The 15,240-nt window shown below is 33.1% G+C and overlaps 5 protein-coding genes and 1 pseudogene across 5 annotated transcripts; all 6 read left to right on the top strand.

Annotated features, from left to right (window-relative positions):
* The first annotated feature begins 1,140 nt into the window (after positions 1-1,140).
* LOC110228967 (MATH domain and coiled-coil domain-containing protein At2g42470-like) lies at positions 1,141-2,817 on the top strand. Its single transcript, XM_021027463.1, is given in 5 exon segments — positions 1,141-1,598; positions 1,712-1,860; positions 1,954-2,159; positions 2,273-2,679; positions 2,681-2,817. Coding segments are annotated over 5 exon segments (909 nt in total). The 5' UTR covers positions 1,141-1,497; the 3' UTR covers positions 2,727-2,817.
* Positions 2,818-4,845: 2,028 nt separating this feature from the next.
* LOC110229496 (MATH domain and coiled-coil domain-containing protein At2g42465-like) lies at positions 4,846-6,241 on the top strand. Its single transcript, XM_021029839.1, has 4 exons — positions 4,846-5,101; positions 5,202-5,359; positions 5,445-5,569; positions 5,657-6,241. The coding sequence occupies exons 1-4, from the start codon at positions 4,998-5,000 to the stop codon at positions 6,098-6,100; spliced, it is 831 nt and encodes a 276-aa protein (XP_020885498.1). The 5' UTR covers positions 4,846-4,997; the 3' UTR covers positions 6,101-6,241.
* A 564-nt stretch (positions 6,242-6,805) lies between these two features.
* Positions 6,806-8,580, top strand: LOC9317917 (MATH domain and coiled-coil domain-containing protein At2g42465). Its single transcript, XM_021029595.1, has 4 exons — positions 6,806-7,126; positions 7,221-7,381; positions 7,492-7,757; positions 7,831-8,580. The coding sequence occupies exons 1-4, from the start codon at positions 7,023-7,025 to the stop codon at positions 8,554-8,556; spliced, it is 1,257 nt and encodes a 418-aa protein (XP_020885254.1). The 5' UTR covers positions 6,806-7,022; the 3' UTR covers positions 8,557-8,580.
* Positions 8,581-9,085: 505 nt separating this feature from the next.
* On the top strand, positions 9,086-10,538 carry LOC9317916 (MATH domain and coiled-coil domain-containing protein At2g42460). The gene is made up of 4 exons (XM_002881804.2): positions 9,086-9,252; positions 9,379-9,539; positions 9,653-9,858; positions 9,950-10,538. The coding sequence occupies exons 1-4, from the start codon at positions 9,146-9,148 to the stop codon at positions 10,403-10,405; spliced, it is 930 nt and encodes a 309-aa protein (XP_002881850.2). The 5' UTR covers positions 9,086-9,145; the 3' UTR covers positions 10,406-10,538.
* Positions 10,539-11,850: 1,312 nt separating this feature from the next.
* On the top strand, positions 11,851-15,095 carry LOC9317915 (annotated as a pseudogene).
* On the top strand, positions 13,633-14,840 carry LOC9316056 (MATH domain and coiled-coil domain-containing protein At2g42470). Its single transcript, XM_021029107.1, has 5 exons — positions 13,633-13,663; positions 13,765-13,870; positions 13,973-14,139; positions 14,305-14,513; positions 14,622-14,840. The coding sequence occupies exons 1-5, from the start codon at positions 13,633-13,635 to the stop codon at positions 14,838-14,840; spliced, it is 732 nt and encodes a 243-aa protein (XP_020884766.1).
* Positions 15,096-15,240: the final 145 nt, after the last annotated feature.

Raw genomic sequence — 15,240 nt, 5'->3', positions numbered from 1 at the left:
ATTTAATATATATGTATATATATCTTATGGGAACCATTTAAAAGAAATTTTTAAATTGACTTGAATTATATAGCTTTTAAATAAAAGTATTATTAAAAAGAAAATTAACATTTTTGAATGACTTTTAGCAAATAAATCCTGGAGTTGGACCTTATTTACGGATGAATGCCATTGGCATTAATTATTTAAATTTGAAAAATATTACTTAAAGATATTACCAATACGATTTCGAGAATCATAAATTCATATCTTCCTTAATTTTCTGAGTCATTAATGTGATTATCTTTAGGAAATATTTCTCTGTAAAAAAAAAAAATCCACATTAATGAAGGCATTAAAATCGACACTAACATTTAAATTATTTAGATGTTCAATTATTTTAAGATTTTTATATCTTATTTGATATATTTTTTTTAATATCTCATTCTTTAATTACTGCGTTTAGAATTTATTGGTTGTTACCTATTTTTTGGTGAAATTTATTGGTTGTTACTTAATAAGTAATTATGGTGCGTTTATTTTAGTTAATATCTAATTTAAAGGATTTGTTTTCTTTTATTATTAATAAATGAATAACATGTATAGAAATAAAAGATTTTTTTTGCGACTCCATAATAAAAATATTAAACTCTTATTTTCTACATTTCTTACACATAATATCCTCTTATTCAATAACAAAAAATATATATTACATATTTTTAAAAATATTTATAGTATTTAAATTATATAAAAAATTTGTAATATTAATATTATTTCAACTCTATACAAATTTAATATATATGTATATATATCTTATGGGAACCATTTAAAAGAAATTTTTAAATTGATTTGAATTATATAGCTTTTAAATAAAAGTATTATTAAAAAGAAAAATAACTAAATAATGTTTAATTTCACGGGACGGGTAATATGATGGGACGGGTTTGGGTTGATATTTATAAAAGATCGTATACCACGGGTGAAATCCTAAAATTAACAATCAAAATAATCTATCAAACAAATTACATTTTGATTTTTTTTAAGAAAATATAGCCCCGCGGTGTACCGCGGGTTAAAATCTAGTATATGCATTATTATCACAACTAACCTCACTTAGTTTATCTAAACAATAAAAATATTTGGAAATATCTGAAAGATCTTGCTACATAGCTACCATTCCAAACAGGCGATAATCTCCTTTTTGCGTTTTGATAATAGAACTAAAAAAATCTCCTTTTACCAAAAAAAAAATATATCAAATAAAAAAAAATTTCACAAGACAACAACGAGAAAACTTATAGAACTGTTGTTACATTAGTAAAGAGGAATATGATTAGATTTGGTTAGTTAATTATTGCTTCTGATTTATTTTAAAATTAATTTTCAGCTTTTCTTTATTTCTTTTGAGATAGGGTTTTATAAAGTTTGGTTTTGTTTTCAGTTTCCTCTATAAATATTAAACAGACGTGTGAGATTCTTCCAAGTAACATAAGCCTAAGAAAGCGTTTCGGAAGAGATATGGAGAATCATGAGCAGACGAGTTTCAGGTTTGAGATAGATAACTTCTCAGAGAAGAGAGATGTGATATCTCCTAATTTCATAAGCGGGGGATGCGAATGGTAAAACGAGAAGAATCTTATCTTTGCTTTCTTAAATTCGTTCACTAGACTCAACAAAACTTGTTCTCGAAGATCAATGTATCTTATTAGTTTGTAATTTTTTTCTTTGTCAGGTTTGTTAGGGTTTGGCAAATTGAAGATCACTTGGCTGTGAGTCTGAGCGTTCCGAATCTTGAATCCTTACTACATGGATGCGAAAGGAGAGCTAAGTATTCATTCATTGTGTTGAATCAATCGGGCAAAGTGCTCGGAAGAACATTTGGTAATTAACTTAATTATCTTCTACTATATATATGTATCTTATTGCGGAAGAAGAAAGGTTGAGAAATCTTTTTTTTTTTTTTTTGCCTAACAGAAGCAGAAGGTCTCTTCTGTTTTGAGTTATTAGATTGGTGTCATCCCAAAGTAATGCCTATGACCAAGCTTCAAGAAGATTGTTTAGAAAATAACAAACTGATCATTGAAGTCCAATTAAAAGTAGTTGAAGTTGTTCATGAAGGAGGGGTAACAACTGAGAAGAAGATGTTCAATATTGAGGGTTTCGATGTTCTCTATACTCAGGTATGTTAAATATTATCCCCTAGTTTCATAATCCAACATTTGTTTTGGTTATTATGAAGACTTGTTTTGGATCATGTTAACATTGATTTTGCTTATATCCTTACTGTTTTCAGGTCTCTTGGGTTAGCTGGATTTTCGGGGAGCATCCAGACATTGCAGTAGATGTCAGAATAAAGAACCAGTTGTTGAGGACAGCATACATGAATGTTCTCCTCGGTCTTATAGAGACGCTAGATAGGCCTCCACGGAGTCTTTCAGAGACTGAGCTTAGAGACGCTCACATCGAGTTGAGCGAGCTAACAGAAGCAGGATTCAAGGTGGATTGGTTAAAGACAAAGCTTGAGGAGGTTTCCTTGGTGAGGAAGGATGAAATTTCTGATAGTTCTCAGGTCCAAGAACTCGAGGAACATGTTAAGAATCTCAAACTTGAACTGGACAATGAGAAGACCAAATCTTCTATTGCTTCTGATAGAGTTTTGTTGTTGGAGAAAGAGGTGTCAGATCTCAAAATTGAACTGGACAAGGAGAGATCAGCCAAATCTCCTATATCTAAAGTTGCGTTATTGAAGGATGCTGCAGATTCCTTTTGGAATACTACGAATCTAGGAATACGGCAGATGAGAGCCGGTTACCAAAAAGTAGACTCAAAGAGATTTCTATCATGTCCAAGAACTGGTTGATTTTTATTATTTAAGTTTTTCATATCTATTATTAACCTTATAAACTTCCCTGTTTTTATACAATGAACCCTTTCACGAGACGAATGTTATATTATCCATTTTCTCGATTAATAGTATTTCACACAATCAGGGACAATCGTCTCCTAAGGTACCTTGCGTCACAAGTCATTTGATTCTAAAACGTAGACCCAACACAAATGTGGGCTTCCAAATATTAAAAAGTCTTTGATTGTTTTGTCCTGTTATGATTTACAGGGAAAAAAATGAATTACAAAAAATTGCATATAGGTAAAGGATACCATTTCTTGGTTATAAAAAAACTAAGGAAAATGAGTGAGATAAACCAATAATATGAATGGAATGCCAAAGTATGCTGTAAATTATTGAGGTAAACCAGTAGATTGACTGTGCTGACGGAAGCAGGCTTCAAGCTTGAGGAAGGTTTCCTTGGAGAAGAAGAAAGCAGTTTCTGATGGTTCTCAGGTCAAACAACTGGAGGAACGTTTCAAGAATGTGGATTTGAATTCGTCAGATCTTAGAGTTGAACTGGAAAAGGAGAAGAGAAAATATATATGCGGCTGCTGCTAAAGTTTCATCGTTTGAGCTCATAAATTCTTTTATGAAGAGATTCTTTCTCTCTTGCTTCTCAATCTCAAAACACTTACTATGATTTATAGTTAGAGCTTGGTGAGTTTCAATTTAGAAAAACTCGGTTAATTTATTCTGATCCCAATATATTTCTAACATCCAATAGATGGGAACAATAATTCTCTGTTTCAGCTCTTATCACTTTTTTCAAGCAAGTTTGAATTCATAGTTTTGTTTTATTTTATTCCCGGCCTTGTTTTTGTCATTTTTGGTTACATAATAGAAGTATATTATATAACGAACGCAGTCTCTTTATACGGAATCCCACTCTCTGTATTTGGTCACTACACTACTGTAAGATTATAAAGTTCATTGATAGTTCTCTGTTTAAAGAAAAATAGATCAAAACGTCTCCTAAGGTGCCTTGAAACACAAGTACTTGAAAAAAGAAAAAAAAAATCAGAGGCAACAAAGCCAAAACGTGTCTTTGAATGTTTTGTTATATGTAATTGATTGCGTCTCTTCTTCTATCTCCAGAGTTCCTCCCAACAAATTAAAGTTAAACTTTGTACATTATTAGAAGAGGAGTGACGGGTATTGCTTCAAATAAGACTTTTCAACAAACGTTGCAAAATGAAACAAAACAATCGCTATTTAGGATCCATAACATTTCATAATATCAATTACCAAACAAGAAAAAATTGTTAAACCAACAGAGAAACACTTTAAAAGGTCACTACACTAGAAATCAATCTCATCTGCTTTTCTCGCTAACTCTAAGAGCATCTCCAACCCACCTCTATATTTGCCTCTAAACTCTATTTTAGAGGCAAATTTGCTCCAATCCACCTCTATTCTCACCTCTAAAATAGAGATCTCTATTTTTTTTCTCTATATATAGAGGTGAAAATAGAGAATCTCTATTTCTTCCTCTATAAATAGAGTTAAACTTTTTAGAGGAAAAAATAGAGGAACACATTAGAGTAAAAATAGAGAAAACTTATCTCTATTATAGAAATAGAGCTAAAAATAGGGAAATACATTGGAGATGGTCTAGATCCTATTTTTTTCCCTCTAATTTCTTTCCACGACTTTCAAAAACAGAGGCAATTCATTTGTGAATGCAATTTAATAGATATGTTCCAAAATCTCTCCACCATAATGTTTTTAAAAATGCATTATATTTGAAGTCTTAAAAGAGTAGAAAATCCATAGTTATTAATTTCAATTTTGTTTTCCATATCTTTTTAACCATAATTTGATTATTATTTATATAAGAAATTTAATTTTAAATTAAACCTTTTGAAAATATTATCTATAAGAAAAAAAAAAGCAAAAATGTTTTTATCCTAATAAAAAACATTCAACTTTGTAAAGTTTGGATTTTAACTAAGATATGAGTTATAAATCTAGTTTATATAATTATGTCCAATTGTATTAACTTTATTTTAAGATTTTGGTCTAGTTATCTCGTTTGATTAAATTATTACGGATTCGGTTTTCTTATATTAAGAGAGAAAGTTTAAGCAAACCATTTTCTTGAACTTGAGAGAGCAGCATCTTTTAGCAGATGGAGACAGAATTGAAGAAGGCTTTTACATGGGTGATTGATAACTTCTCCGAAAGGAACGATGAGATAAAGTCGGATCCCTTCTCAAGAAGCGGCTGCGAATGGTAAATCGAGAAGCATCAGATCTTTAAATTACTTATAATAACATGTTCTTAAAGATTGATGTATTCGATTTTAAGAAGTTCAAAGTGCTTAATCTCGTAGGTATCTTGGGGTTTATCCCAAGGGATATTGTTCTGATCACTTGTATGTGTACTTTGGTGTTTCGAATCCTGAAGCATTGCAACCTGGATGGAAAATGAGAGCTAGTCATTTCTTCGTTTTGTTGAATCAATCCGGCAAAGAGCTCTACAGAACATCTGGAAATGACATTATAATCTCCCATTTTTTTTAATCTCTCAAAGAAAAAAAGTTGATTAAATCTTTTTGTGTATGTCTTTCTTATAGAAGCATGCAACTTGTTCTGCGCTGAGGTCTCAGACCCGTGTTTCTCTAAGACATTGCCTCTTAGCACGCTTGAAGAAGAAGGGTTTCTGGAGAACAACAAACTAACCATTGAAATCTACATTAAAGTATTCATGAAGAAAATATTTACAAGAAAGAGATGTTAGATTTAGACATTTAGTTAGCATTATTACATCTTTTTCTTGTGCATGCAGGTTAAATCAGTGAGTTGGATCTTCGTGAAACACCCAGACATTGCAGTAGGTTTCAGACCAAAGAACAAACTGGTGAAGAAAGCATATATGAATATTCTCCTCGGCCTCATCGAGACACTGCGCAAGCCTCCTCTAAGCTTGTCTGAGACTGAGCTAAGAAACGCTCACAGCGAGTTGACTAAGTTGATGGAAGTGAGCTTCAAGCTAGACTGGTTAAAAACAAAGCTTGAGGAGGTTTCCTTGGAGAGGAAGAAAGCAGTTTCTGATGGTTCTCAGGTCCAACAACTGAAGGAACGTGTCAAGAATCTGGAGCTTACTGTGTGGGATCTCAAAGTTGAACTAGAAAAGGAGAAGATCATTGCTGATAAAGTTTCTTCTTTTGATTTCATAGGTTTTTTCATAAAGAGATTCTTTCTCTCTTGTTTCTCAATCTCAAAACACTAATTAACTATGTTTTACAGTCAAGGCTTGAAGAGGTTTCATTCAAAAATAAAATTCGGTTATTGTGTTCTGATTCCAAGAACTTTAAATGGGAGCGATTCTCTGTTTCAGTTCATATCATTTTAAATTAAAAGTTTTCTTTCATTATCTCCCTTGTTGTTATCTCTTTTCGTTACTTAAAATAAACAAACGCATTCTCTTTCTCATGAAGCTCATTCTCTGTTTTTGTCCTTTTTTATATGCCTTAAAACCATGTCTGAGTGAATGTAAAAAAAAAAATGTGTGACTTGTATCACAAGTGTTCAATTATATAAAACATAGACAAAAGTGGGGATCCGAATTTTGTGTTTAGATAGGTCAATCAGGATATTCTTAGATTAGTTTGTTGCATATGATATATATATATATATATATATATATATATATATATATATATATATATTTGTCTGTTAAAGTGATAAATATTGTTGCCAAGTAGATGATAGCTAGGCTATATAAATAAAAGGGATTATTCACTCTATAAACTGGATTTTATTCACTCTATAAACTGGATCATCGTAAAATACTGATGATCAGTATATTTTACGAATATACACAAAATCGTAAATTTATTTTGATTTAAACATATTAATGTCAATATGTACATCAAATCCTTTTATATCCAATTAAAAATGTCAAAATTACCTCTCATCTTTGTAACGCATGGATTGTAAATATAATCAGATTAATACTTTTTCCCCCTTTTTCGTAGATAAGGATTATCTTTATTTTTAATTTTGAGGTTTCCTTGTTCCACTAATCAGATTTCGTTTGTGTCTCTTGATCTTCGCTTACGATTCAAGGATCAAACAAATCTAAAAGTAATTCCTCTGTTTCCTCCTCCCTAGCTCAAAGAAATACCAAAACCCTAAAAAAAAATAAACAGATGGGAACGCAATTCCGCAAAGCTTTAACTTTGACGGTAACCAACTTCTCCCAAAAGAGTTCTCCAATTAACTCTCCTCCGTTCCCTAGCGGTGGCTGCGATTGGTAAGTTCATTTTCTCCATTCAAGAATAATTTTTGTCTTGAAGATCGCTAAGCACTTATGAAGTTTAATCTGGAATCTTATTGTTTTTTTTTAGGTATATTAAAGTTTATCCTAAGGGCAGTGTTGATGATAATTACTTGTCTCTGTTCCTGTCTCCTGATGATCCTAAATCACTTGGACTTAATTGGAAAAGGAGAGCTAATTTTTACTTTGTTTTGCTGAATCAATCAGGCAAAGAACTTCATAGAACACCTGGTACGTAGTTTAACTTAACTTCTCTCTGTGTCCGTAAGAGAACTACACACATCTTATCTGATTGAAGATGAAGAAAACTTAAATTCACATTTTTGCTTTTGTCTTAACAGAAATAGGTGATCAAGTGTTTTGTGATGACTCACTAAGCTGGGGTTTTCCACAGACACTGCCTCGAAAAAAGCTTCTAGACAAAATCTTTCTAGATAACGATAGATTCAACATTGAAATCTATATTAAAGTTATTGAAGTTGTTGAAGGATATCATATGTTTCCAGCTTCATTCACTAATAAGCTCTTAAGAAGTTGCTTAGAGTATCCAGATAAGTCTGAGAAGGAAACTGTAGATGTCAATGGTTTCCATGTTCTTTCCTCTCAGGTAATAAGTTGGTCTTTCTGGTTGATTAAAACCACACAAAGATTCAAACTCAAAATTCCTATTTCTTTGGCAGGTTACTTCAGTGAAGCAAATTTTCGAGGAGCATCCAGATATTGCAGAAGATTTCAGATCAAAGAACCAAGTAGTGAAGACAGAATACATGAATGTCCTTCTTAGGGTCATCCAGACAATGGCTAAGCCGCCACAGAGTATCTCAGAGACTGAGCTAAGCAACGTTCATAGCGAATTGACCGAGCTGATGGAAGTAGGTTTCAAGGTGGAGTGGTTGAAGACAAAACTTGAGGAGGTTTCCGTGGAGTTGAAGAAAGCAAATGCTGATGGGTGTCGGATTCAACAACTTGAGGAACACGTCAAGAATCTTGAGCTGACTGTGTCAGATCTCAAAGCTGAACTGGACAAAGAGAAGGCCAAATCTACTAGTGATACTGCTAAATTTTTGTCGTTAGAGGATACATTGTCTGATCTCAAAACTGAACTGGGTAAGGAGAAGGCAAAAAATGCTAGTGCTACTGATAAATTTTTGTTGTTGAAGGAGACTTATTGTGATCTCAAAGTTGAACTGGACAAGGAGAAAGCCAAATCTACTAGGGCTGCTGCTAAAGTTTTGTCATTGAAAGAGACTTTGTCTGATCTCAAAGTTGAACTGGATCAGAAGATAGAAAATTCTGCTACTAGTACTGCTAATGTTTTGTCGTGGGAAGATGATGATGATTTATTTTCACATACTAACTGTCTAGGAATTCAGCAGAAGACAAATGCTTACAAAAGAATAAACTGAAACACATTACTATGTTCATTAAAAGTTTCATTCTCTGTTTTGTTTTTCACAGAATATACTTTTTTATTATATCAAACTTATAAACAGACAGATTACTATCAAGCATTTGGAGTGATTTTTATTAAATTAACAAATCATTTGTTATTAAAAAAATCTTATAAAATCTAGTGTTATTGAACTAGTGGTTTGGAAAAATATTTCAAAATCCAATGTTATTATCTCAACTATTGGATTTTAAAGACTTTTAGGGATATTAAAGGATTTCTTAGTTAAAAATACAAAAAAAAATAAATCTCATGGTTTAAAATAGGATTTAGAAATATTTTACAATTATTCATAACAACTTCCTTAAATTCACTCAAAATTATCAAAATCATATAAAACTCATTAAAAATCAAATCATTTAAAATAAAGGTTGAATACACCCCCTAGATTTAGTTTCCTTTTTTAAATAGGAAATAGGAATTAATTATTAAGTGTTTTTATTTCGCTACATATATAAAGAAAAACGTGTTTGATTTATGAATCAAACAAGTCTCTTGTCCCTCACTGGAAGAACCAAACCCTAAATTAAGAAAGCGTTTTTGAGATGATGGAGATTGATTTGCAGAGTACTTTTAGCTGGAAGATAGAAAACTTCTCCGAAAGGAAATTTCCAATAACGTCTACTGCGTTCTCAAGCGGTGGCTGCGAATGGTAAAACCGAGAAGAACCGGATCATTAGCTTTTTTCAACTTAATTGTCTAAATTCTACAAATAAACCTTTGCGTATCCCTAAATAGGGTTTTCATCTGTTTCTTCTTTTTTTTTTTTTTCTCTCAGGTATGTTCTAATTCATCCCAAGGGAGATGGGTTTGATGATTACTTGTCTCTGTATCTATGTGTTGCGAACCCTAAATCACTGCAACCTGGATGGAAAAGGCGAGCCAGTTTGAACTTCATTATATTGAATCAATCAGGCAAAGAGGTCCATAGAACATCTGGTAAATTAACTTATCTTCCAAGTCTGAGTTTGTAAGAGACAGAAACTATACAAATATCTCAATTGATGAAAAGAAAAAAAATCTTAAAATTTCATCTTTTGGCTGTCTTGCAGAAAGATATGGCTTGTTTGGCGCTGAGATCCCTGGCTGGGGTTTTCGAACGGCGTTGCCTCTTACCAAGTTACAGGATAAAGAGTTGTTAGAGAACAACACTCTCATCATTGAAGTCTACATTAAAGTTACTGAAGTTGTTCATGAAGGAGATGAAACTAGGAAGGATATGTTAGATTTCAGAGGTTTCAATGTTCTTTCTTCTCAAGTAAGTTAAGAATCGCCGAGGTGTTTTTTTTAGTAGATGCAACTAGGTTTGGATTTGGTTAACATAATTATATATTTCTTGTTGTTGGCAGATTACTTCAGTGAGCCACATTTTTGCCAAGTACCCAAACTTTGCGGCAGATATCAAACCAAAAAGCAAAGCCGTGAAGACAGCATACCTGAAGATTCTCCTCGGCCTTATCAAGACAGCAAACAAGCCTCCAGAGAGCTTCTCAGAGACTGAACTAATCAAGGCTTATAGCAGTTTAATTGATCTAATGGAAGTGGGCTTTAAGCTGGACTGGTTGAAGTCAAAGCTTGATGAGGTTTCCTTGGAGAGGAAGATAAAAGTTGATGCTGACGCGGCTCGGGTCCAAGAACTTGAGGAAAAGGTCAAGAATCTTGAGTTAATGTTGTCGAATCTTAAAGTTGAACTGGACAAGGAGAAAGCCAGGTCTCATATTGAACCAAAAATGTTCTCTTTAAAGGATTATGCTTCCTTAAGTACACCTATGAGTCCTTGGACTCGAAGGAGGAAATCCGATTAAGAGAAAAACAGACTGAAAGACAATCATATATGTTCATCATATCTTTCTTTGCATTCTCCTTTCAAGTTTTCCTTCAGAATACATTTGAGTTAATGTGTTAGAGAATATAAACTAGAGATAGATTCTTCATTAATTCCAAGCTTGAATCACCTACTAGCTCTACATAGTAAATACACACCCAAACCCATTGTGGTTTTCATACAATTAAGCTCACGAGGAACCCTCTATCTCCTGCATAAAGGGTATGCGAGTTTTGTTCTCAATCCAAATCCTACAAATGTGTTATATATATATATATAGGTGGAGAGATCAAGTTTAAGCTAGGAAATAAAAATATATTCTTATTACAAACGAAGGAGCTCTAAGACCTCAGTCCAGGAAAAATATATATGGTTACGTCCCTCACTAAAAAGAGCTTAATTGAGACAATGTGTGTGTATTTGAATTTGGCTTACGTATATTAGTATCTTTCTCCTAAGGTGTCTTGCGTCACAAGTCCTTGATTTTCAATTAAGTTTATTTTTTTTCTTTCTAATCTCAATCTCAAGCATCCGAATAATAAAACTAAATAAAAGAGAGAAGTACAGAATTTTTGTCGATTAAGATGAATGTAAAATACATGAGAACAAGATCTCGGCTTAACAGAAATAACAAGAGGATTCTACAGAAACCACTTTAATATGCTAATTTTGAAACGCTTTCTTGCATAGTAATGCTGAAAAAGTGCTAAATTACTGAATACTGATCACACTTCTATAAAAACACATTACAAATTACTGATATAAACATTTTAATTATAACTATAGTAATCTTCCTTCTTTGGAAATTTTCAAGTTAACTTTTTCCTTTATTTCCAACGTCGTCATCAAGTATCCTGAGATATCTCATGAATAAGTTAAAAGTAAACAAACCAAAAAGTCTGTGTATGGAAATAAGTAATGAGGACTTTTCCATTTTTATTCCTTAATAAGGCTTTTTACTTCTTTCTTTTTTTTCAATCTTTCTTTTTTATTTTTAACCAATATCAATATACTACAGCTCAAAACAGTTTTTGATCTTGACCTCCGTACTGCTAATCCTCTGTTTTTGTCTTGACTTGCAAGGTGACCGTGTACGGAATTGGGCTCAGATGTTGGCTGTGTTGGGTTGGGCTTTATAAGCAGAAAGTATCCTAACTTTATATATTAGGGTTTCAATTAGCACAAGAATTACAAATTTCTCTGCAAGAACGTTTTCTTTCTGTTGACGAAGCAAAGCCTAAGAAAGCGTTTTGATAAAGTTATGGGGAATCAGATGCAGAACAGTGTTTCAGGTAAGTCGTTTTCTCCTGATGATTAATTAAAGTTTGTTTTTTTCTGGTCAGAGAGTAGCAAATAAGTTTATGAGAAATTTGTTTGTCCCTCAAAGTGTAAGAAAAATCTAAGAAAGGTTTTTGAACAGATAAAGGAAATCATGAGTTGCTAACGATTTTCACGTTTGAAATCAATAACTTCTCCGAGAAGAAAGCTTCGTTTATGTCTCCAACGTTCTTAGGTGGTGGATCTGAATGGTAAGCGAGTAGGATCAATGTTTACATTCTAAGAAAATTTACTTAAGGTAAATCTATTGGACCGTTTAGCACTAAAAAGGGTCTCTAATCTTTTCTCAGGTATGTTCAAGTTCAACCCAATGAAAAAGATTTTGGTGGTTACTTGCGTCTGTACCTTTGCGTTCAGAATCCTAAATTGCTTCTAACTGGATGGAGAACGCGAGCTCGTTATCGCTTCGTTTTGTTGAATCAATCCGGAAAAGAGCTCTACAGAGCTGCTGGTAATGATATATAATCACATTTTTGAATCTTTATGAGCAGTAGATATATATAAGAAGAAGGATATCGTTTTGATGAAGAAAAAATATACCTTTTGTTTGTCTTACAGAAACATCAAGCTTGTTCTGCGCTCAGTTCCGAATGTGGGGTGATAGGACATTGCCTCTTAGCAAGCTTAAAGAGGAAGGATTTTTGGAAAATAACAAACTGATCATTAGAGTCGAAGTTAAACTAACTGAAGAAGGATATGTAACTGGGAAGGAGACCTTTGAAATCAAAGGTTTTGAGGTTCCTTCTACTCAGGTATGTTAAAGGAGCTTCCCTATTTCTGTTTCTTTCAATTTTTCTTGATAACCAGATCTTGTTGTTGTTGGCAGGTTACTTCTGTGAGCCAGCTTTTCATGAAACATCCAGACCTTGCAACTGATTTCAAACTAAATGGGAAATGTCTAAAGACAGCATACATGAATCTTCTCCTCGGTCTAATCGAGACATTGTGAAGGCCTCCACTGAGCTTTTCTGATAGTGAGTTTAGCAAAGCTAACAGCGAGTTGAGCGAGCTGACAGAAGCAGGCTTTAAGCTGGATTGGTTAAAGACAAAGCTTGAGGAGGTTGCCTTGGAGAGGAAGAATGCATTTTCTGATGGTTCTCAGGTTGAAGAAGTGGAGGAACGCATCAAGAATCTGGAGCTGACTTTGTCGGATCTCAAAGTTGAACTGCAAAGTGAGAAGGCTAAATCTGCTGTTGCTGCTGCTAAACTTTTGTCCCTTGACGACATTCTTTGATGTCAAAACCAAGTTTTCTTGCAACAAAAGCGTTTTTTTTTATATATAGCAAACACTGATTAGTTAAATCAATTATTTTAGTTTTATTTGGGCTCCTTATTTTACTAGACTTTTGTCTGAGATTAAGTTTCTTTTTTTTTTTTTCTTTCTCCTCTATAAAAATCGGAGAATTTTCTTGTCTCACTAGGCTTTGCTTGAGATTATCTCTGGCTTTTTATAAAATTTTATAATAAAGAAAATTCATCATCTAGTTATTGACCGACTTCCAGGATTATCTTTAGAATAAATCTTTATGTTCATTGATACGTGGCTATAGCTTATAAGAGATGGCAAAAAATTAAGTAGCAAAGGAAAAAAAAAATCATCTTAGTAATTTTGTAAAATCCAAGATTTAATGTAATAAATTGTTTTCTCTTCTATTTATTTCTTATACATCCATTTCCCTTTATTCAACTCATTCATTAAATGTAAATGTATTCTCCTTTTATTTAACTCAAAATCTTATTATTAATGTATGAAGTGTACCCAACATATATCATAAATATGATGTTTTATAATTTTATTTAGGTCTATAAATAATACTCATTTGTAATGATCAAGAAATTTTCATCATTAAGAAAGCGTTTTGATAAGAAATGGGGAATCAAATGCAGAAGAGTATCTCAAGTAAGCTGTTGTTTCTCCCCATTTCTTTTGTGTTGAGATTTTGTTAGCTTTTTTTTGTTTGTCTTAATTTCTAAAGCAACAAAGCCTATTTTGATGAACAGACACGAGGAATCAAAAGCAGACAAGTTTCACGTTTGAGATAGATAACTTCTCGGAGAAGAAAGCTGCGATATCGTCTTCTTTATTCGGCTGCGGCGGATGCGAATGGTAAACGAGAAGAATTAGACCTCTAGATTAAAGAATATATGCTGATAATATATATCAGTAAATTACATGTAGCGTTAAACTAATCGTCTTTTATTTTCTCAGGTATGTTACCGTTTATCCCAAGGGATACTATTGTCGTGATCACTTGGCTGTGATCTTGAATGTTGCTAGTCCTAAATCATTGAGAACTGGATGGAAAAGAAAAGTTAGTCCTTGCTTCGTTTTGTTGAATCAGTCCGGCAAAGAGCTCCAAATATTAAGTACATCTGGTAATGATCCTATCTACCGTGTTTGAATCTGTAGGAACAATAATTATAGATCATATCATCTTAATGATCTAAGAAATGAATATGTCTTAATGAACAATAATGTAGAATCAGACAGCTTGTACAAATGTAAGCTTATATATATTTTTTTGTTAATGTCTTATACAGAAGAAGAAGGCAGCTTGTTCTGTGATAAGGTCCCATCCTGGGGTTATCACAAAGTATTGCCTCTTAGCAAGCTTACAGAAGAAGAGTTTTTAGAGAATGACAAATTGATCATTAAAGTGGAAGTAAAATTAGTTGAAGCTGTTCATGAAGAAGAGGTAACTGGGAAGGGGATGTATAGTCTCAATGGTTTCCAGATTCTTTATACTCAGGTATGTTTATGATATCTTTGGCTTCGTTTTCTCCATTTTTTTTGAGAATAACGGAAACATTCTTGATATATAATATATGGTCTACCATGGCACCTTTCTCGTTGGCAGGTTCTTTTAGTGAGCAAGATTTTCGCAAGGCACCCGGACATTGCAGTAGATTTCAAACCAAAGAGCCAAGTAGTGAAGACAGCATACATGAATGTCCTCCTTGGCCTCATCGAGACACTGCGCAAGCCTCCACAGAGCTTCTCTGAGACTGAGCTAAGCAACGCTTACAGCAAGTTGAGAGAGCTAACAGAAGCAGGCTTCAAGCTGGATTGGTTATAGGAAAAGCTTGGGGAGGTTGCCTTGAAGAGGAAGAATGCAATTGCTGATGGTTCTCGGGTCGAAGAAGTGGAAGAACGCATCAATAATCTGAAGGTGACTTTGTTGGATCTCATAGTTGAACTGAAGAAGGAGAAGGCTAAATCTGCAGCTGCTGCTAGAGTTTTGTCGTTTGACGACATTGTTTGATCTCAAAATAAAGTTTTTTAGTTCATATATTTCTTTGTGATTCATGGTTCCAAAAATTGTTTGAGTTAACGCGGGGTTAAGTTCTAAAGTTGTTGATGACAGATTTGGTTTGTTGATTAATTGTTTAAGCTTTTATATATTCATTAGGTTTCCTTGTTTCGCTAAACTTCGTCCTCAGAGATTAAACTTTTGTTTTTCTTTCCTCCTCTATAAA

Source organism: Arabidopsis lyrata (assembly GCF_000004255.2).
Source record: "Arabidopsis lyrata subsp. lyrata unplaced genomic scaffold ARALYscaffold_4, whole genome shotgun sequence".
In the NCBI taxonomy this organism is placed as follows: domain Eukaryota; kingdom Viridiplantae; phylum Streptophyta; class Magnoliopsida; order Brassicales; family Brassicaceae; genus Arabidopsis; species Arabidopsis lyrata.
The sequence above is the reverse complement of the archived record's forward strand: the minus strand, read 5'-3'. Positions and strand labels throughout refer to the sequence as shown.

Coding starts and splice junctions, on each gene's coding strand:
- LOC110229496 (XM_021029839.1), top strand. CDS start 4,998: ATGGAGACAGAATTGAAGAAGGCTTTTACATGGGTGATTGATAACTTC. Junction 5,360..5,444: donor AGAGCTCTACAGAACATCTG/GAAATGACATTA, acceptor TCTTTCTTATAG/AAGCATGCAACTTGTTCTGC. Junction 5,570..5,656: donor CCATTGAAATCTACATTAAA/GTATTCATGAAG, acceptor TTGTGCATGCAG/GTTAAATCAGTGAGTTGGAT.
- LOC9317917 (XM_021029595.1), top strand. CDS start 7,023: ATGGGAACGCAATTCCGCAAAGCTTTAACTTTGACGGTAACCAACTTC. Junction 7,127..7,220: donor CCTAGCGGTGGCTGCGATTG/GTAAGTTCATTT, acceptor GTTTTTTTTTAG/GTATATTAAAGTTTATCCTA. Junction 7,758..7,830: donor TCCATGTTCTTTCCTCTCAG/GTAATAAGTTGG, acceptor TTTCTTTGGCAG/GTTACTTCAGTGAAGCAAAT.
- LOC9317916 (XM_002881804.2), top strand. CDS start 9,146: ATGATGGAGATTGATTTGCAGAGTACTTTTAGCTGGAAGATAGAAAAC. Junction 9,253..9,378: donor TCAAGCGGTGGCTGCGAATG/GTAAAACCGAGA, acceptor TTTTTCTCTCAG/GTATGTTCTAATTCATCCCA. Junction 9,859..9,949: donor TCAATGTTCTTTCTTCTCAA/GTAAGTTAAGAA, acceptor TGTTGTTGGCAG/ATTACTTCAGTGAGCCACAT.
- LOC9316056 (XM_021029107.1), top strand. CDS start 13,633: ATGGGGAATCAAATGCAGAAGAGTATCTCAA. Junction 13,871..13,972: donor GGCTGCGGCGGATGCGAATG/GTAAACGAGAAG, acceptor TTATTTTCTCAG/GTATGTTACCGTTTATCCCA. Junction 14,140..14,304: donor CCAAATATTAAGTACATCTG/GTAATGATCCTA, acceptor TGTCTTATACAG/AAGAAGAAGGCAGCTTGTTC.